A 22,001-nucleotide genomic window follows, 5' to 3' on the forward strand; every position below is an offset into this window, starting at 1 on the left:
AAAGAAGGATGGAGGTTGGTCAAGAGCCTTCTCAGGCAGTAGTTTTGTATTTCTGTATCACTTTTACATAGCTATAAATATTTGTAATATATTGTATATATATATGCTTGCAAATTGTGCCCAGCTGTAAATACAACTTCCTTAACTTCCAGACAGAGGAGTTTAGTCTGGTGAATTTGGAGGGGGAGGGACGAGTAACACCCAAACCACAACAAGTACATATACATGCCAGAGAACAAATACTGAAGAGTAATCAACAAATGCTTTAATTTTTCTGCTGTGTCTTGTAACACCACAAACACATTTAGGAAGCCATAGTCACTGTATTTGCCTGCTATAAAGACACTGATGTATTTAAGTCCTGAATAAAGTCATCCAAGACTAACTAAACTCAGAGAAAATGTATATATTTTTTTAAAATCCCCAAATAACACAGGAGTCTTTAAATGCTTTAGTGTCTCTAAAAAAAAAACCACCACACCAACGAAGGTGCCACTAACCATGCTTATGCAAGATTATACTCTAGGAGAAACACAAAACCAAATCAACAAGAAAAGACTTAAGCAGTAAATCTGAACACAGTGTCAGCAAATATTACTCAGCACAGGTATAGACTCTTCATGCATATCTTACTAGAACTCATGAACTGAGATAAAAACACGCCTACAGCTGTTCTTTAACTGGCTTCTCAAACAAGCAAAACATCTACAAAGCTCAGTCCTGTTCTAAAGGAATTAACACAGAGTTTTGCAGAGTTGCTCATGGTGTTCCAATGAGAAAGTTTTTACTTCTCCTAGGAAGGGAATAGAAAGAAAACATGGAGCTATTAGCTACAAGTACAAATTCTTTCCAGGCTGAGAAATTTTGCACACTAAGGCCAGCATTAAAACTTGAACAAAATGTAGTTCAGTTTTATTTTCAGTTTAATCTTAAGTTCAGGAGAATTGGTGTGGGGGAAGAAGACAAGAGCAAACAATTTCAGCTTTAATGCACAAATTAGCAAAGGCAAAGGTTAGAACTATTTACTAAACTACAACATATAAAAACAATACTTGGGATTTTTCACTCTCAACAGTAATAAAACTGAATTCCTGTCAAAATCCTTTAAAAGAAGCTTGCATGTACATTTACATTTACATCTGGTGACACAAATGCAATTTGGTGACTTCAAACAGTCCTAGGTAAGGAGACAGCAGCAAGCACTAGATTGCTGCTCCATCTTGTTTGTGGGATCTGCCTTTAGGCCTCAAAACTGCAGTAAGAGTTACACTGCTGTAGAAACAGAATTCTACAAGGAAACCAAACAGGAGGTAACAGCAATTACATGCACAGGCATCCTGAACATCTACCAACAAGGATCAGAAGGTAGCTTTCCCTACTTAAACATAAGGGATGACCATGATACTCACTGATGCTGTTTCCACATTTACACTGGTCAGTCCAGAAGATGCAGCCTAAGTTGGTTTTTTTTTGGGTTGTGGGTTTTGTTTAGGGGGTGGGTGGGGTTGGGTGTTGGTTTATTTGGGTCTGGTTTTGGTTTTCATTTGTTTGTTTTTTTCATTGACAATGTAAGCCACCACTTCAAGAAAACAAGCAAAAAGCCTATTTCTGCCTATCTCCCTTATCCTTTGGGCTCCATTCTTGAGCAGTAGTCTTGGGCAAACAGATTCCTTCAGGTCAACATGACAATGCTCATAACGAACTGAAGGTTCAACTCAATCTAGTAAAACAAATCCTTGGTGGGAATTTAGAGTGCTAGCTAAAAGCTGATTTATCTCCTTTCACAACATTCTACTCTCATCATTTACATTAGTAATGCAAACCCAAACAAAACACAATGAAATCTTCAAGACTTCTGTCAAAACAGCTTCCACAGAACAGCAGTAACCAGCACTGAGCTCATCTAATATGGGCTACTGACTAAATCATCAGTGAAACCATGAGAATTAGCCCTAATGTGGCAGTCGTCATTGGGCTATTACTGCCATCACTTCCCCAACGTTTGCAGCAGGGGAGGACATAGCATTTCCTCTCTGTAGTGTGAGCAGCACATATTACCACAGGTGACAGGCACAAAGGTCTGGGCTTAAGGAAGAGCCTCGGGGCTCTTCCAGATGAAGAACAGTGCAAATCAGCAATCATATGAGATCATAACACACTGCAACACTTTAGAGAAGTGCTGTGCTACTTCAATGAGTATGCAAGAATCTTAGAAGGATGTTCATTATTAAACCAACAGACAGTAAGTATTAGAAAAGCAAAGATTCTCTAACCTTGAGAAAGCAGAGTTAACAAACTGACAGAATAATAAGGATGAAAAGCAGAGTGGTGCAGAATGGAAAAAACAGTCCAAACTAGAAAAGAGACACAGAAAGGAAAGCAAACATACAAAAAAGATTAGTAGAGCTGCAAATAAAGCAATTACTTTTTAAAAAACAGAATGTAAAAAGAAATTAGGTACCAGTTACAGAAACTCAAAAGCAGTGCCAGATTGAGTTTCTAGTTTTTCAGGAGTGAATTTTTCATTCTGTTCAAGAAAGCTGTAGAATTAGGTTGATGTTTTGCACAACCAAGAAAAGATAACTCACATCAGACTTCAGGTGCGAAGAAAGAATTCTGGTAACTACAACTAGGACTGCTGAGGGACAGCCTACTGCTGGATTATAATAGATGGCAATCAACAGACTATGAAGACAGTTAGCCTATCTATGAAGTATATTTACTTTTAAGACTTTAAATTATTTTAAACTCTATTTAGTTGGCACCCTTTCCAGACTCCTTAAAAAATATCTCCATGTGAAAAAGGTAACTGTGAACACATTAGGGAGAAGACAGTGGACTTGTACATGTTATTTCAGGTGCAACCCAGAATTTCTTTAGATAGGCAGTAGAAGGATTATTCTATCGAAACAGACAATAATGCTTTCTCAACATAAGATCTCTCTGCTTGGTTGGCAGGCATAATAAATGACAGCTTCATTTTAGAGCATGGATGGAACTGTTTTCTTGTGATTTCTCTGTATTTAGGACTTGATCTTTTCCCAATATTATGATAAATTTAAGGTAGGCCAGTACTTGAGATGCTTCTTGCATAGCTTTTGAAATTAACATTATTTGTTTGAGATATATACCAAAAATGCCAAAATCCTCCTTACCTTCTGTAAGCTGACACCCCTGTCTGAAGGTGGAATCATTTCTGGAGTCAGAGCTTGAGGTGGATCAATGTCCTTTGTTAACTTCTGATTAATCAAGTAAAAAGCCAAAGCAAACTGTTCCTTTGAAAGCTTTCCACAGTCCTTTGTGTCACAAAGAGCCCTGTACAGAGACACACATTAAATAAATCAAATCCTTATTTCTGCAAGTACAGTCCTGTTTACTGTCCTTTCTGTCATTTTACGATGGGGAAATTGCTAATGGGTATCTCCTCTAAAAAAGTTGCAAAATAGAATTAAGGGAATTAAGTTGCTGGAGCTAGCACAGAGAAGTGCAACAAAGCTGGGGAAGGGCCCAGAGAACAAATCTTATGAGGAATGACTGAAGGAGCGGGAGCCGTTTAGTTTGAAAAAGAGGAGGCTGACAGGAGACTTCATGGCTGTCTACAGCTGCCTGAAAGGAGGTTGAGAAAAGATTAGTGCTGGTCTCTTCTCACAAGTAATTAGTGATAGGACAAGAGGGAACAGCCTCGAGCTGCAACTGGGTAGGTTTAGACTGAATATTAGAAAAAAAATTTTCCCAGTAAGAGTGGTCAGGCACTGGAATGAGCTACCCAGGGAGGTGGTGGAGTCGCCAACCTTGGATGTGTTTAAAGGTTGCTTGAACGTGGTGCTTGGGAATATGGTTTAGGGTGAACCTTGTAGAGTAGGGTTAATGGTTGAACTTGGTGATCCTGAGGAGCTTTTCCAATCTGAATGTTTCTCTGATTCTGTGAGATCCTTCTAAACAAAAGAACTTTTCACAGCCATCAGAGTTTATCTATGTTTTCCTACCTTAGAGGTTTTGTTAACCAGCCTCTGAAACAGGAAAATCTGTTCATTTTTTTTAATGGGTGTGCTCTGCACTAGCTTAGAGGGGAGAAAGAATCAGAACAGCAGTGGGTGTCATTACTGGCTGCAATGAAAGACAAGGAAGATGCAGAATGAAGTGGGCCATAAGTCTCACAAACTAAGAATTTCACACAGGTAATTCTCTTCACCAGCACATGGACAGCATCAGCGTTTAGACACACAGCAACACCTCAATGTCTGGAATATGTGGATTTAGCTGTTGTAACAACCTGTGTCTAGGCACTTCACCTCCTCCCCTAAGATGTGTTGCAGAGCATAGACCTGTTTTCTCTTCATTTCTGTCTAAATGTAGAATTAAATTTTCCACTGCTTATACAGAGGTCACACCACGATACACAAGGAACCACTTTCACTTTTAAGGAATGTCAACATAGCACTTTGCAGGAAAGCTGTGAGGCAGAAGCCAGGACCACGCCATTGTCTGAACAGCTGCCACAGAAAAAAAAAAGCCCCTACCAGATATGTGCAAGAAGAGCAGAAGGCAGTCCCGTCTTCAAGAACAGTTCTCTGGCTTCCACACCTGACACAAATCCATCCATGTCCTTGTCAGTCTTCACAAAGATCTCATCATACTTGATTTTGTCTGCAGGCGATACAACCCACTATTGTGGGTGGGGACAGAAGGCGGGGGAGAAAAAAAACAAAGTCTGAAACCACAGTACTAAGACAGAGGCAGTTCTGTCTGCAGAGTTAAAGAGATTCAAGGACTGCAGCACAGACCTAACAAATAGTACAGATGCCTAGTTCAAGAACCAATTTTACCCACCAAACAGAGACACAGATATCCACAAGCAATGCCAAAAGCAGTGAAGCACCAAGGCTGGTTGGCACAGCTCTGCCTCTGTCTATGCATTAAAGCGCTCCCTGGAGCCAGATCTTCCAGAATGGGGCTGTGCCCTTATCACTACTGAATCACAGTCCTGCTTACTGTCTGGCTCTATCCATTTGATTCCTCTTGACAGAGCTGGAGAGCTTTCTGAAGAACCGCTCAAACCCAGACTGTTCAGAGTTGGCATATTCCAAATTGCAGTTTACCTCCCATCAGGGTAAGGATGGGAATTAAAGCTAATTCTCTTTCTTGAGCAATTCTTTCAGACACTGAGCTGCTATAAAGACGTCTGGGTTTTTCCAGTGAAAACGGTTTCAAGTGCATGCTTATGAACACTAATTAATTTCAGCACACAAGGACACTTAACAGATGAATACCAAATGGTGCTCTACACAAAACACTGCGCCATGCATCCAGATTGGCCCTGCTTTCTGCTATGTACAGCAACACCTGGCATCAGCCAAGTAGACTGCCAGATGAAAACCTTGGCACTTCCAGAATTTAAGAGGCCAGCTTCTTACTGATGACTCAAATATGGGTACCCAACTGCCCAAGCAGCACCTTATGCATTAATTACTATAGTTCTTACCCTAGAGCTCCTTCCTATTTTTGTTCATATTTTGAACACAACAAGTCAGTGGCCATCTACCAGGAAAACCCATTTTTTCCAAATTCTGGATTCTCAAAGAACCAGAATTAAAGAAGATGTCTGGGGGAGGGGTGGAAAGCATCAAGCTTCTTAATAATCACATCTGAAAAACACCCAATCTAGTTTGTTGAAGTGGGTATCCAAGACCTTTTGCTTCCTTTTCCTGTTGCTTGTATTTCTTTCTTCCATTTTCACTGATGGGAACTGCACGAGTGCTCAACACATGAGACTGCACACACATACTTGTCACAGTTTAAGAACCTGTCCCTATTCAAATCACTCTTCAGCCCAAAGGTTCTGCAGACATGTTCCTGCACTACATTTTTAAAACCTTTGGGTTGAGATTGCCATCTTCAAGACGCTTCATACTGGCAGTCTCCAAAGCAGAGTATTAAAAGCAAAATAAAATTAAATTAAAAAAAACCCAAACAAATCTTACAACCCCAAGTAGCTTCACAACTATACCTGTGTTAATGGTGTTTTGGCAGCTAGAATGCCTACAGGTGGCAACGACTGATGAGACTCTTTGGTAGCTGTTGAAGATGGAATTAATGGCATTGCTCCTGGAAAAATAAGAGGTTTCCTCTTGGATGGTGGCACCAAAGCTGCAGGCAAGGACATTGGCACTGGTTCTTTCTCCAGAGCACAGTACACCAAAAACATGGCCTGAACGAGAAAACAAAGTGTGTGGATGAAAACGAGTAATAAAGAATTAGCTAAGATACCACACAGCAGTGTTGTTTTCATTACGCTTTCTCCTTTACAAGCCCCCGCAACGGAACTGCAGCTTACTGCCTCTTGATCTGTTTTTCTCATTACGACTTTCTTTTGAGGTTCAGCATATGCTCAGCATACGAAGGTCAGTATGTTTCAGAACATTAAAATGATTCTCCTAAATACTACAAAACCTGGAATTTTATTTGAGAGAACACTTCAAACATTTGATTTTAATGCAGTCACTGTTTTCTCCAGGAATTGCTTTATTTAACACTTATCCTTTTGTTGAGGTCATACATTAACAACTTTCTAACTGCTGTTCAACACTGAACTGCATATTAAAGACCTTTTATAATTTATCTCAAACGTTTCCCCAGAGCATCTCAATCCTCTGATCTCAAAGCTAAATTTCTGCAGGATTGCAGCATCAAGACAGGAAATCAAACATACCAAGTGTTAACTACTAGGGTCTTAGAGGGGTTGGTTTCGAAAGAAATTGATGTATACAGGAGCTTGAGAGTGAGCAGAACTGCATTCAAGAAAGCAAATTTGACACTTTTATCATTTCTCAAAGACATATATGACTGCAGAGAAAGGAAAATTCCTACTACAAAGGAAAGGTCTGATGTGATTCATGACAAATTGCTCACAATTAAACAAACATTGTTAGTTTTTTGGTTTTTACATCTTGACTCTGAAAGGGTGAGCAGAAGTTTAGTATGTAAAACTTCAAACTCAAGGCTGCCTTCAGTCCCAGATGAGGACAGAGATGTCTCATTACTTTTTCAAGATTCCTGCAGTGCAAAATGCAGGTTTGATATTTCTACACATCGAATGAAAACCTCTCCTCCCGCGTGAAAGCACAATTCCTCCCTCTTCAACTCACTTGCATACAAGAATCATAGAATGCCAGGGGCTGGAAGGGACCTCAAAAGCTCATCCGGTCCAGCCCCACTCCCAGAGCAGGATCACCTAAAGCAGATGACACTGGAATGCATACAGACAGTTCTTGAATATCTTCAGAGAGAGAGACTCCACAGCCCCTCTGGGCAGCCTGTTCCAGTGCTCTGTCACCCTCACAAGGAAAAAAAATTCTTCCTCAGTTTCACATGGAACAAGCTCAAAGTTTTGAGGCAAAGCTGATGTGTGGGTGCTATACCTCATTTTCAAACCAAAAGCCCCTCACTCTCTTCCCCTTTGCCATCTCCTGGGGGAAGTGAAACTCATTTACTGCTTCTTACAGTTATTTAAATAGTCCTGGAATTAGAGTGTTAAAATTCTACCTTGCTACATTTTTTTTAAGAGTTTTATGTACAAGTTCTTTTAAGCAGGTATCCCCAGGCATCCAAATTCTTATGTAGACTGACAGCCAAGGTAAAATTTCTTCAGTGAAAACACTTAGACTTTTGTAGATCACAGATACATTTTTAACGTCTTCTTTAGCTTCAAAATAAAGCTGCTGTTGTGCATTGAGAGACATTCATTCAAGTAAACGGAAATGTTAGACAGAACCAAAGGGCTTGATTAAAGGGCTCTGAATAAAGGCAATGAATGAGCCATACTAGCAGTCAAAAATGAATACACAATACATTTAGCTTAAATCCCTGTCATCAGGCTTTCAGAATGCCCAGAGGCAAAAGGTACTTACAACTGCAAACTCATCTCGATCCAACATTCCATCGCGGTCAATATCACTCAATTCCCACACCTGCCGATAAAAAGCAGAATACAGGAATGCTTGCCTGAACTGCAGCAGTTTCCTATTTAAAACCTCCTCATAAAGTCATAATAGCCTCCCCTCCATCATATCCTAAGTGCTCTTAACAGCCTTAGTCTTTCATTGAGCAAGATATATTCATATAAACCATGCAAAAGCAGAGAGATTCTTAAACTGCAGACAAAGTGCCCCTAACCAAGTGTTTAACAGTACAATTAACTGACACAGGACCACAGAATGTTAGGGGTTGGAAGTGACCTCCATAGATCGAGTCCAATCCCTCTGACACAGCAAGGCCACAGAATCTACTGCGGGTTGCACAGGAACAGATTCAGACAGGGCTGGAAAGTCTCCAGAGAAGGAGACACCACAACCTCTCTGGGGAGCCTGTGCCAGTGCTCTGGGACCCTTATAGTCAAGAAGTTTTCCCTCATGTTGAGGTGGAACTTTCTGTGCTGTAGTTTACATCCATTGCCCCTTGTCCTATCATGGGGTGCAACTGAGAAGAGTTTGTCCCCTCCCTCTTGACCCCCAGCCCTCAGGTATTTGTAAACATTGATTAGATCCCCTCTAAGTCTTCTCTCCAGCAGACCAAAAAGACCTCAGGACACAATATATGGCCCCTCCATAAGACAACATTGCATAGTTCAGCTCATTACTACAACTGTCAGTTAGAAAAACAGACACTGCTGAATGTAGCACAGCTGTCATTGGTGAATTAACCATGAAAAAGAAAGATTCTTACTCGTCCTAAAATATCCACTGGCAGCTTTGAGTTCAGGAGTACAGGTTTCACCTTGTCACCTGACAAAAGTCCATTCACAGGATTTAGGCTGTCAAAAATAGAATCATACTTGGCCTTGTCTTCTAGCTGCAAGAGAAAATAAAATTGCTCATGGAATCAGCTGCTGTTGTAGCCTAAGAAACAGCAGTTCTTTCAAAAAGCTACAGTGGGAAACACACACATTGCAGTTCATGATACTTAAAAGATATGAAAGATATTATTCCTAAGTCAGTCAGAACTTCCTCCTAAACCCAGCCAGATTTATTCTTTGATTCTTTTCGCAGCCCAGGGTAACTATTTTTTTTTTTTTTGTTCTCTTCCACATTACTAAATGTAAAGAGACTTCCCAAAGGTCAAGAGATTTAATCCAGCCCAAGTACATATCTGACATGAATGGTAGTTCAGGATCACAGGATGTCAGGTGTTGGAAGGGAACAAAAGAGATCATCAAGTCCACTTCCCCTGCTAGATCAGGACCATTACAATATAGCTCAGGTCACACAGGAACACATCCAGACAGGCCTTGAAAGTCTCCAGAGAAGGAGACTCCACAACCTCTCTGAGGAGCCTGTGCCAGTGCTCTGTGACCCTTACAGTAGAGAAGTTCCCCCTTATGTTGAGGTGGAACCTCCTGTGCTGCAGCTTACATCCATTGCTCCTTGCCCTATCCCAGGCAGCAGGTGAGCAGAGCCCGTCAGCATCCCCCTCCTGACCCCCATCCCTCAGATATTTATAAACATTTATTAAATGCCCTCTGAGTCTTCTCTTCTCCAGACAGCCCCAGGTCCCTGAGCCACTCCTCATCAGGCAGTGCTCCAGTCCCCTAATCATCCTTATAGCCCTCCGCTGGACCTTCTCCAGCAGCTCCCTGTCACTCTTAAACTGGGGAGCCCAAGACTGAACACGGTACTCAAGATGAGGTCTCACCAGGGCAGAGTAGAGGGGGCGGACCTGACTGGCCTTCTTGGCCACAAGGGCACACTGCTGTCCCATGGATGTTATCCACCAGCACTCCCAGGTCCCACTCCACCGGGCTGCTCTCTAGCAGATCATCTCCCAACCTGTACTGGTGCAGTTTGTTACTCCTTGCCATATGCAGGACTTTGCATTTGTCCCTGTTGAACCTCATTTGGTTCTTCTGTGCCCAGCTCTCTGTCCAAGTCTCGCTGGATGGCCACACAGCCTTCAGCTGTATCAACCAAGCCTCCCAGTTTGGTGTCATCAGCAAACTTGCTGAGCAGACTCTGACTGTCTGTCTCTCCCCTCATCAATGTCATTGATGAAGATGTTGAACAGCACCAGACCCAACACTGATCCCTTGGGGACACTGCTAGTTACAGCTCTCCAGCTGGACCTGGCACCACTGATCCAGCTGTATGTTCAGCATACTTTATAAACTACAGCTACCAGCAGCACTCTGTTTGTCTCAAACAGATTCACATTTTCTTGCAAGCTACATCACTGCTCTAAGTGGAGTTTGATCCTCAGCTTACCTTAACAGCCCATGGTACATCACTTGACGCTGTTGCATTGAGCAGCAAAGGGCTGTTAGTATCAGTCTAAAGAAAAACAGGAAAAGAAACAAGAAACATGAATCATAGAATGGTCTGGGCTGGAAGGCACCTCTAAAGGTCATCAAGTTCAACTCTCTCTGCAGTTAGCAGAGGCATCCTCGACTAGACCAGGCTGCCCAAAGCCCTGTCAAGCTTCACCTTGAATATCTCCAGGGTTTGAATTCCAACCCAGAAATGTAGTTCTGACCTTGCCAACTATTCCCTTACTCCTTCTCAAAGCCACAACTGCACTTCAGGCATTCTAATCTTAGTTAAATATATAAAAAATTAGAGTAAGAAATTTGCAATGTTTCTTCCTTTGAAGACAACACTAAAAGAACCAATATTATGCAAATATATTCAAATTATACACAAATTCATATCAAATCCCCACTGGAACATGTGGCACTTGATTCCACATTGCTCAGTTTTCCCGTTGTAGAGACCTATTTCCCTTCAACATTGCTTTCAGCAGTGTTTGGTATTTCTAACAAACCTTCCAAACTGTTCACTTCAAAGCAATTCTTATTAATGAATTGGTACATTCAATCAAAAAAAGAAATCTTACAAATCTTGGTGGAGGAACAGGCAAATTAAGACTACTCAGGGAAACATCCAGTCCATTCTGTGCACATGCTACAAGTCGTAAAGCCACAAAGAATTCCTAAATGAAAAATGAACCGTTATTTATTAAACACTCAGATTTCAAAAGAACAGAACTAAGAGCTGTTCCAGCAGAGCAATAGTGCTGCAAACTGCTTCAAAGGGGGGTGGGTGTGGTGTCACCAAGTGACAGACAACAGCAGTGAGGCACTGTCAGGCAAAGCTTGTCATTACTAGCTCCAAGCAGTCAGCAGCAGTCAGTTCTCGGCACTCAGTTCAGTGCTCATCTTGGATGAACTGAGTTGATTCCAGAGGTGCAGGAGTGGAAAGGAAGGAGTCAGAAAGAAAAAAAAAAAACCAAACACCACACAACACAACAAAACCCACACTAAAAAAAAAAAGGTTTGATAGATGCTACAATCTTCTCCTTCTCCTGCCAAGAGACAGAGCAGTTCTGTCCTTACAGGGAAATTATTCGAGTAACTCTACTTCAAATTGAAGAGCAACACACCCCAGAGCTTTTCAGTAGACCTCCAATACGAGTTTGACAGCCACACTGCTCATTGCTGCAACATGGGGAGAACAACTCCCAACAAGATGCACTAGTGTCAAGGCCAACAAAATTAGAAATAAGAAATAGAAGACTTTTAAAGATTTCACTGTAATTTTAATTTCTGCATCATTCCCTTGAAGACTAAGAGGAAAAGTCAACTGTTGTAGTAAACAGAGTCCATCAACCCTCAAATTACTTTTCAGTATATTGCATTTCATGGCTATGTGGCAGCTCATTTTGTGATTCAAAGAAAAAGTGTTGAGGTAGCTGAAGGCTGCTTCATTTATTGTAGCTTACATTTAAGTGGGAAGTACAAAACATGGAATTGGAAAATATATAACATGTATATTACATATTTAGTTCCAATTAGAAAACTCTGAGAAGCACTAGTGAGAAAACCTGCCCTCCTGAACCAGAAATCTTGATTTCAAGGCTTGCTAATGGTTAAGAGGAACCTCATATATGATATAAATAATCATACCTGTTTATTCAGGATACCTTTGCCATCAGTGTCAGCTAAGTCCCAAATCTGAAACACAAAAACAGACACAAAGTGGAAGCTGGCAAGTTCTTACTCCATTTAACAATGTATTCTTGGATCAAAGTTCAGGTCTTAACTTTCATTCTAGCACTTATTTCAGTGAGAAACTCTAGCATTGCTTTAGCTTCCACCAGAAGCTGCATACATGACAGAGGAAGGACGCTGAAGTTGGACAATACTGGACAGCACAACTGAAAACAGGAGGGCAGATCATGTACCCTTCAGTGCCACCAAGGATTTTGGTTTATACTGGCTAGTAACTGAAGCAAGAGTCAGGATAATTAACCAAGTGTCATTAAATACCTTTCCAAGTACCAAATCTGTCAATCCAGATCTTTTCAAAAACACAGCTGCATCAGAAGCTAACACTCTTCCAGTATTGGCAGCATCAACCTGGGGAGAGAAGAACACAGGCTCTCAAAAACTAAAGAATGCTCCAGTGAACAGGGTCACCTTGAGAACAATCTTCAGACTTCTTTTAAGAAACAAATGCTCTTCCATTCAAAACTCCACTTACATTACAATTAAGGCATTTTGAACTAGCTGCCCCAGATTTAATATTAATAGGCAGGCTTTGGAAGTTGGTATCTTAATTGAATACTGACAAATTAAAGATACATTATACATCTGCATCTCAAGCTTCTTTCACACTGTCATGGAAGGCTAATAGGCCTAAAACATGTCCTAGCTTGCCCCATCCTTCTGCTGATGGGGAAGCAAGGGCTGGATGAAAACAAAGGCTTGGGCCATTATTTCCCTTCCCAAAGTGATAAACAGGTATCCACAGGTGTTTATGCACTTGTGACTATCTTGCCCAAGCAAGGGTAGCAAGCCCTGGTTTCACCTAATGCAGTCAGTTTGGCAAATGCCATTCTTATTGGGAGAATCTCTGTGGCTAAAGGAGCCATTACACTCGGGCAAATAATAGTGGAGCAAAGTTGCAAGCCGTTGTGCTACTCTGCTCTGCTTCACTGCTCTTGGCTTGGACAATGTGCTCTGCCTCCTGCTTCAGACCAGCTCAGCCCTGATGTTTTGAGCTTGAACTACCTGGAAACTTAAGTGCCACAAGTTTCCCAGGAGAAGGCACTAAGTGCCTCATGACGTGGCGAGAAGTGCCACCAACATCACGCTCTCTGCACATCAACTAGAGATCCTGCCTGCACATCTTCATACCTTCTGTTTTCCAGCATCCCAGAAAAACACACCAGTATGCTCATCTGTCCACACACAGCTAAGACACAGGTGTGGACGAATCTTGCCTAGGTGACTCTGTTTGGGGCAGAAGCAAGAAAGGCAACCCAGGTTGCCCAAGTCACAAGCCGGCACCCCAACACATGCTTACTTTTACAGGTCATCAGTGATGACTCAAATTAATTCCACTTACAAATAAAGGGAAAACCACTAACACACATGCAAACAATCAATTGTTCACTGCTCTAAGTTTCTAAGAATGGCCTATGCCTGGACTTTATGGTCTCTAATAGTAAGTTCCAAGTACAAAGACCCACAGATTTCTCACATTATGCAGTAGAGAGAGAACCTTGCTCGCTTTAGGCCATCATCTGAACCTCTTATTTACCCTTCATAACCACAGGATTTTCTTCTTGATGCCTGCAAAACATTCTATTTGCAAGGAAGAAGAAACCCCAGTGTTTGGTTACTTGGAATTGTCCAGCTCTGAACTCATTACTCTTATTGTCTATAAAAGAAGGCTCTGCTTCCAGGTATCTTCACTGCCCTAAGAAGCAGGAAATGTTTACTCCCTGAAGTGCAACTAATCTACAGAATGAAGTTGTTGGTGATAGTTTTGCCAGAATATCGAACAGCATACACTTTATCTGGAGTCAATAGAGAGGCTGTAAAAATAGATTGTTATTCAAATTCCTCAGCTACACATTCAAGTGAAATAAGTGAGCAGTAACTTGTGTCAGCTACGTGAGGACATGGGAAAGAGGAAAGCTGCCAGTCTTTGAGAATCTAAAGCAAAAGGATGCCTACAGAGGGCACACCATGGAGAAGATGGCTAAAGGTAGCTTCTCCCCTGTCTACTCTGCCCTGGTGAGACCATATCTGGAGTACTGTGTCCAGGTTTGGACTCCCCAATACAAGAGACACAGGGATTTGCTAGAGAGTCTCCAACCGAGAGCCATGAGGATGATAAGGGCACTTGGGCATCTCTCCTGTGAAGAGAGCTGAAAGACCTGGGGCTATTTAGTCTGGAGAAAACTAAGAGGGGATCTGATCAATGTGCACAAATATCTGAGGGGTGGTTGTCAAGTGGAGGGAGCCAAGCTCTTTTTGGTGGTGCACAGGACCAAGGGAAGGAGCAACAGCTATAGACTGGAACAGAGGTGGTTTCACCTCAACACAAGGAGAAACTTGTTTACAGTGAGGGTGACAGAGCCCTGGAACAGGCTGCCCAGAGAGGTTGTGGAGTCTCCTCCTCTGGAGGCTTTCTAAACCTGCCTGCATGCATTCCTGTGTGAACCACCCTAAGAGATCCTGCTTTTGGCAGGGGAGCTGGGCTCAGTGAACAGACTCAGAGAGAGTGATTTGCCATTGGAATGGGCTGCCCAGGGAGGTTGTGGAGTCACCATACCTGGAGGTGTTCAAGAAAAGACTGGATGAGGCACTTAGTGCCATGGTCTAGTTGACTGGATAGGGTTGGGTGATGGGTTGGACTGGATGATCTTGGAGGTCTCTTCCAACCTGGTTGATTCTGTGATCTCTGGAGAACCCTTCCAACCTGTAACATTCTGTGATTCAGCCAGTTCAAACTGTTAAGCTTCCTACATCAGCCAGGTAGGCATAAAGGCCCTACAGGATCCAGAGATGAAATAATACTTTGCATTTTATAGATAAAAATGGTATGATATTATCTAATAAACAGTCTTCCTATCTATGATCAGCTGAGATGCCCTGACACTCTGATGAATATGTAATGTGACAAACATTTTAAAGGGTAGGAAAGAGGCAACAGGGGTCATTAACTTCCCAGTCTTTCTGGAGAGAAAGAGACAGAGCATCAGAAATTAAATCACTCAAATAGATGAGCACTCATGGACAACTGAAGCAATGCACAGGAGGAATAACCTGATGCCAGCATTACATTTCCCAGTACCTCCTTTTAAGATGGCTTTGAAAGATGACTGGGTTTGGAGCACTTGTTGAACACTGAGTCTCCATGGCTTGTGTTTGAAACAGCCTCAGAATGCCTAGTGAAAACTAGTGCTTCAGATGGGACAGAAAATGTAAGTACTCAAAACAGTGGCCCAAATACGGGCTTAGAACTAGATAGTGGAAGGCTGTGTGGAAATTATCATTCGGAAAGCAGGCTGCAGCAGACAAAGGTTGCCTCTAGACACTCATAAAAGTGAAGAGAAAAGCTCACAAAGCAATCCCAAAAGCAACATTTAACACAGAAGTGAAAACACCTTTTAGTGTCAACAGACATGACACAATTTTAATTAGAAGCGGCTGTCCCCTGTAATTGGGGAGTTTCAGGTCACGGCAGCGAAACTGCAGACACTACAAATTGTACTCACCTGCTCCTCAGATTTCGGAAATACCTAATTCAGTCTGCATGGGAGAGTTCTTCATATTATAGAAAAAAGTGGCCACTGCACCAAATCCTGGTTTTGGTTAGCAGAGTCAACCTTGCACATCAGCACAGGAATCCTAGCACCCATGCAGGCACCCTCTGGCACAAAACCCTTTTCTCTTTTGGACAAGTCACAAACCAATGTGGTATCAGCTGCATTTACTTTTTATTTCTCTACCTCCAACCCAGAGGAAGGTGATTTGGACAGGTTTAAGCAGGATTCTTACTTAACCCAACATGGATACCATTTAATTTTGAGCAACTAATTATCCAGATTTCAGTAACTTTTTTCCAAGGCCTGATTTAAGTTTCTTTACAAATTCCTGGAACCTTGTAGGCTGAGCTGGGGGTACTTCTTAGACACTAAAGCACTGCAGAAAACTGGTCATGGCGGTCAATAACTCATTTGTTGCAAGCTGTCTGTAGTAGAGTCAGAAACAATTGAAAACTACAAAGTAGATCTGATGTCATTAGGTCACAAGGGACCAGCGAGAAGGTCTTCAGCTCCAGAGTAATTAAAAATGAATCAGCAGCTCAGGCATGCTGCTTATCTGCTGCACTGCATCACATGAGTCAGTAATTTCCTACTACTTTATCATACTTAGGTTTATCCTTTAACTGTGCCATGCTTTAGTGCTTTATCATAAGTATTTAAACATATCCTTTAACCTCCCTCTGCTTTGAGTCAGTCTAGAAGAAGTTAAACAGAAAAACAAACATATTTGAAAGAAAAATACCCACCAGTGAAAGAGGAAGATTTTGGTGGGTACAAAGCACAAAGCCCAAGATTTACACGTCTACCACAGTACACATCCTGCCAGACTAATTACTTCACGTAAAAGAACTGAAGTCAAAGAACTGAAGGTGAATTAAGCTGTTTCAGGTGACTGACCATTCTCAAGTTGCATGGAAGGCTCTGAAGTGCTTCTGGCATGCAAGAACAAACAGCATCACAGGTCAAAGCATGAAACATCATTCTAACCTTTCTGTTCTCAAAGCTGACATCTCCTTATTTAAGGAAGAGAAGGAAAAGGTCACCTAGTGCCACCAGAGGCTTTCAGACAGTATGTTTGAAAGCTACTCTCTTTAGGACAAATAGCTGCAGAAAAGAGTTTGGTTGAGCAAACTGGGAAGCAAATGCATTGGCACAACTTCACTAACAGTAACAGCAGGTTTAAGGAATTACCATGCCTATACTGAGACCACTGGGCAACAAACACTGCTCCAATTCCACTAGGCTGTAAGTTCCAAGGAAACCAAGATGGCACTAAGTGACTTAGAAATACATTTGTGCCTGAATTCAACTTTATGTGTGACACTTTAGTGGTTAAGCAACTGCAATGAGGAGAAAGACAGAACTACAGAATTTGTGTGTGTATTTTAAGTCACAGAACCACAGATTTGTCAGGGCTGGAAGTGACCTCAAAGATCATGCAGTTCCAACCCCCCCTGCCATGCGCAGGAACACCTCACGGTAGATCAGGTTGCTCACAGCCACATCCAGCCTGGCCTTGAAAACATCCAGGGATGAGGCTTCCACCACCTTCCTAGGCAACCTATGCCAGTGTCTCACCACTCATGGTGAAGGGCATCTTCCTAAAATCTAATCTCAACCTCTTCCCTTCTAGTTTTGCTCCATTCCTCCCAGTCCTATCACTACCTGACATCCTAAAAGCCACCCACCAGCTTTCTCGTAGCCCTCTTCAGATACTCAAAGGCCACAATAAAGTCACCTCAGAGCCTTCTCTTCTTCAGGCTAACTCGCTCAGTCTGTCTCCATAGGAGAGAAGCTCCTATGGAGCACAGATAGGACAGGACAGGCATATGGCAAAGATTATAGGTGACAGTAATAGTAGTATTCAGCTAGAAAATCCAACATACAAAAAAAACAAATCAATTCCTTGATTTTTCTTGTGATGACCACCATGATATGAAAGACTCTCCTAAGGCTTTTAATCCAATACCTACTGACAGATTTGCCCACCAGACAGTACCACCCTCACAAAGTTCTCCTCCCATCTTCTTCAACCTTTAGGAGCCACCTAAACTTGGATCACAGTAAACTCTCTTCTTGTTTAGCAATTTCAAATCTGTTACTCTCCTACAGTGTAGAAAAACTCTTGTTCAAATCAAACAGAATGCACAAACTCCCCAGGCATCATAGGACATGCTTTAGCAGCTGATTTACATGCTAATCCCCTAAACACAATCCAAATCTAGAGTGTAGATAGAAACCATGGTCCTGTCTTCCCCAGCAGGTAAGCTTACAGCCTAACGTTGACACTCAGAAGCAGCTCCTACGTAAAGAGGTCATGCACGCTTGTGGTGGAGGGGCAGCAGCCCCAAAACTGAGGCTTCACCGTGCCTCTGCATGCCTGGACATGTTTTTCTGCCAGGACCCACGAGGCAGCAAACAAGTTGCGTAACACACACACGCCCAGCCCGTGTACCCTGGGGTCCGCCCAGGTAATCTCCTATTGGGAGGTCCAGGCATGTCTCTACTGCCTATTGGGGAAAGGTTTGGCTTACTGCCAACCTGATTGGTCATTTTAGATGTCCAACGAGCTACGAATCTCAGCCCCAGAGCCTATAAAGAGGGGTGCATAGCAGCACCACGTGGTCAGACAGTCCAGAGGTTCAAACCATTCAGAAGCTTAGAGCATTTAGACTCAGCTCTGATCCACAGCAGCACCCTGCTGCCCTGATCTGCTTTCATGGCCTAGACACAGGATCAGGCCTACTCACTTGCAAGCATTACAGAGGCTCAGACCTCATGCATTGATCTCAAGGCGCAGTCACGCTACCTGCGAGTCCTTTGAGAAGCAGAGCACATTCATGCCTGCACTCCACACACATATGGGGAGCCAAGAACCCCTGCCTAAGCCTAGAGCTATCTTGATTAATCTACGGAGCTCGTCTCCATGCAGCACGGCATAGACCCTGCTTGTCCGGCATAGATATTGCTTGCCAGCTATTCTGTAACTCTGGAAAGACCCAGAGCCCAGCAGAACCCTTTCCAGATGGTCTGCAAACCTGCAAACGCAGCCTGCTGGCTGTGAGACCGTGTCAGAAGCTGCACGGGCAAATCCTTCTCCTGCATTGGGAAATTCCTGCCAGCTGATCATCCCTGGACACGCGCAGCATCCAGAAGCCGCGGCACCGAGGCAGAGCCCACTTCACCCCAGGAGAGAAGGTTAGAGAAAGCCTATTTAACCCAGAGACTGGGAAAACCCTTATCATTCCCTGCAAGCCGGGACAGACTCCAGCTCACCAAGACCCCAATACTGGGCACACACTGAGACTGATTCCCGAGAGGGTGATTAATGGTTAATACTCAAGTGCATCACGCCTAAGTAAGCTTTAATACCTTTGTAATATAAGTTATCTCTATCTAAAGAGTACACACAGTTTCAGCCCTTGCTGGGCAAACACTAGAGTTGTCAAGAGGCATTAAGCCTAAGAAAATATTTCTCTCTGTCAATAATTGTTAATTTGATATTTCCATTTAATAAGCAATCCCTGTAAATATATCCCAAAGCTATTTTCATAAACTTCGCATAAGAACCTGATTTCATAGTGGTTGGGGGTGGTATAAATTTGTAAATATTAATTTTAATAAATAATTTTATAAAAAACCAAAACCGCCTCAAATTAATTTCTCACCTCCCCCTAACAGAGGAGGAACAGAGAAATCCCCTCCACGACAACGCTATATCCTGTTTCAGGACAAAGAGGCAGGAAAATTAGCAGCTGCACAAGAGAAAAGAACTTCCCTATAGGTTTTGTTTGCTCCTCTCCCCTTTTCTTTATTTTTCCCCACAAGATTTGTCAATTACACATCAGATCTTTCTATTAAAAAAAAACCAAAATCTATTTAACTGTTTTATACAGACATTCATTAAGTTTGCTTTTTCTTAAGAGCTTTCATCTTACCTGTCTGCACAACAATGTGCATTATGCACAGAGTACAGAACACTGTTATTAAAGAGAAATTGAAACAGCTATTAAAAAAAAGAGTTGTATTCATTTGAATTATTACACCTAACTTATTTTGGCTGTGCCTAAATAGGAAAGTGAGATGCTACATAAAAATCTGTACGATTCTATTTTTACATATGTATTATTTTTACATTTATATTATTTTTTACATTCAAGTCTAAAGATTAGGATCTGTTGAGTGAAGCTGCAAGAACTGCACGAATTCCTTTGGCCTTCCATCCACATTTCACTGCTTACAGCACCCTGTAAGAGCCCCTGGAGATAACTCCAGGAGAGATACAAGACTTGCGTAACACTAACTATACTACTAACACAAGAAAGGCAGCTGAAAGGCAGCTTCGTTTGTACAAAGAAACAAAGAATGTACCAAGGGAGTGTTTTGCAAGAGCTTACAGCCTGATGCAGCTGTAAAGTGATGTAAGTCACACACATCTGGTAGCTCCCTAGAAAAGTGAGTCACCTTACAACCAATATTAAATTTATACTGATACAGCTTAGCCACGTTCGTTACTATAAAGACAAATTGTAAAGCAGAACAATTTTCCTTGAACTTTTGTTTATATGCAGTTGGCCATGCTGCTGTCCACAGCCAAAGAATCCAATTTTATTTCAATGCAAGCTAAAGAACAGATACAAACCTGCCGGTAGAATTTCTCATACACTGGATTTGCACTCGACAGCTGTAAAAGAGAGAAAGAGAGAGAGAATTAACTCTCAGCATCCATATTTCAATTCCTAGATAAGTGTCTAAAACACTTCTTACTCCTCTCCAGACAAGCATTTTTATAATTCTGTTTATGAGGACCACAACTCTTCATGATGCAGCTTGCAGAAGACTAAGGTCCTGCTTTGAGCTCAGTGATACTGACCCATACCAGATCACCATCAGACAGGTCAGCAGGGTAAGCACTACCCAAGAATTCGTGGGCAAGATCATCTCTAGCTAAAAGAAGAGACCCAAAACAATGCAGACTAGGAAGCACTCTCTGATGCATGCAAAGCAACAGAATTTTATGCTGGTATCCACTACATCATTGTAAAGGATTAAACCTCTTGGGGAGTGGATCTTGAACCTGACCCCAGGTGTAGTGGTTAGCCCACTCCCACTTCCTGTCTAGCCCCCTACAAAACCAGAGGAATTTCCCATTCCTCTCACCCTGCCTGCTTGGACCACCCTTTGTTCCTGCTGCTTTTGTTTTACCACGTGGCCATCCTTCCACATCGTGGACAGACCCTAATTCTACCTCCATCCATTGCCATCAATCTGTTGTATATGTATTTTTGCATCTTTTTTCCCCCTTTCCTATAACTCTTTGTAACTGCCCTACCTTGCACACCTTCTATTTATTGTTAAAGTGTTTTTTTTTTGTCCTTTTAACTTCCAAATCTAAGTGAGACTATGTATGTGGGCGTGTTTTACCTTTTCCTCTTTACATCTAATTCCTTTCTTTCCAAAAGAGGGGGGAAGAGGGCAAGGCATCTTATAATTGTATTGGTTCTGTTAGCTGTATTTTGAGTCTTTGGGAAATTTAAACTAGAACCAAGACAATCATTCTTTTCATTTTAGCACAGAGTCATAGAACTGTCAGGGTTGGAAGAGGCCCTCAAGGGTCATCAACCTTTAGCACCCCTGCCATGGGCAGGGACACCTCACATTAGGTCAGGCTGCCCAGTGCCACATCCAGCCTGTCCTTAAAAACACACAGAGATGAGGCTTCCACCACATCACCTATGCTGAAGAACTTCCTAACATCTAATCTCAATCTCTTCACTTCTAGTTTTGCTTCATTCCCCCTTGTCCTGTCACTCCCTGATATCCTGAAAAGTCCCTCCCCAGCTTTCTTATAGCCCACTTCAGATACTAGAAGGCCACAATAAGGTCTCCTTGGAGGCTTCTCTTCTCCAGACTGAACAATCCCAACTCTCTCAGCCTGTCCTCATAGCAGAGGAGCTCCATCCCTCTGATTGTCCTCGTGGCCTTTCTCTGGACAGACTCCAGCATGTCCATGTCCTTCCTGTAATAGCAATTCCAGAATTGGATGCAGTACTCCAGGTGGGACCTCACCAGAGCAGGGTAGAAGAGCAGAATCACCTCCCTCACCCTGCTGGACGCACTTCTCTTGACGCAGCCCAGGATCTGGTTTGCTTTCTGGGCTGCAAGTGCACACTGGTGGCTCACGTTGAGCTTCTCAACCACCAGCACACCCAAGTCCCTTTCCTCAGGGCTCCTCTCTTCAAGCCAGTCACTGCCCAGCCTATGACATGCAATTAACTTGTGTGCAGTTTTCAGATATACAAGTGAACTCCTGGATTCATAATTAAACCCATAGCAATACTACCAAATACAGAGAGAGCAGTATTTTAACTCAGTTTTCTGTAACTGCAACTCAT

General features: G+C 42.4%; 1 protein-coding gene across 4 annotated transcripts in view; it reads right to left on the minus strand.

Moving 5' to 3' along the window:
* EPS15 (epidermal growth factor receptor pathway substrate 15) overlaps positions 1-22,001 on the minus strand; it is an 88,504-nt gene that overhangs the window by 31,419 nt on the left and 35,084 nt on the right. For all 4 annotated transcript variants that reach the window (XM_064147353.1, XM_064147352.1, XM_064147354.1 and 1 more), the window contains 10 exons: positions 20,249-20,290; positions 12,314-12,403; positions 11,951-11,998; positions 10,882-10,977; positions 10,254-10,319; positions 8,722-8,847; positions 7,908-7,967; positions 6,008-6,208; positions 4,521-4,666; positions 3,156-3,315 (listed from right to left, as the gene is read on the minus strand). In XM_064147353.1, coding sequence (XP_064003423.1) covers positions 3,156-3,315; positions 4,521-4,666; positions 6,008-6,208; positions 7,908-7,967; positions 8,722-8,847; positions 10,254-10,319; positions 10,882-10,977; positions 11,951-11,998; positions 12,314-12,403; positions 20,249-20,290 — 1,035 coding nt within the window. The remainder of the gene's footprint in view (positions 1-3,155; positions 3,316-4,520; positions 4,667-6,007; positions 6,209-7,907; positions 7,968-8,721; positions 8,848-10,253; positions 10,320-10,881; positions 10,978-11,950; positions 11,999-12,313; positions 12,404-20,248; positions 20,291-22,001) is intronic.

The sequence above is a fragment of the Pogoniulus pusillus genome, chromosome 8, assembly GCF_015220805.1.
Source record: "Pogoniulus pusillus isolate bPogPus1 chromosome 8, bPogPus1.pri, whole genome shotgun sequence".
Taxonomy (NCBI): Eukaryota; Metazoa; Chordata; class Aves; order Piciformes; family Lybiidae; genus Pogoniulus; species Pogoniulus pusillus.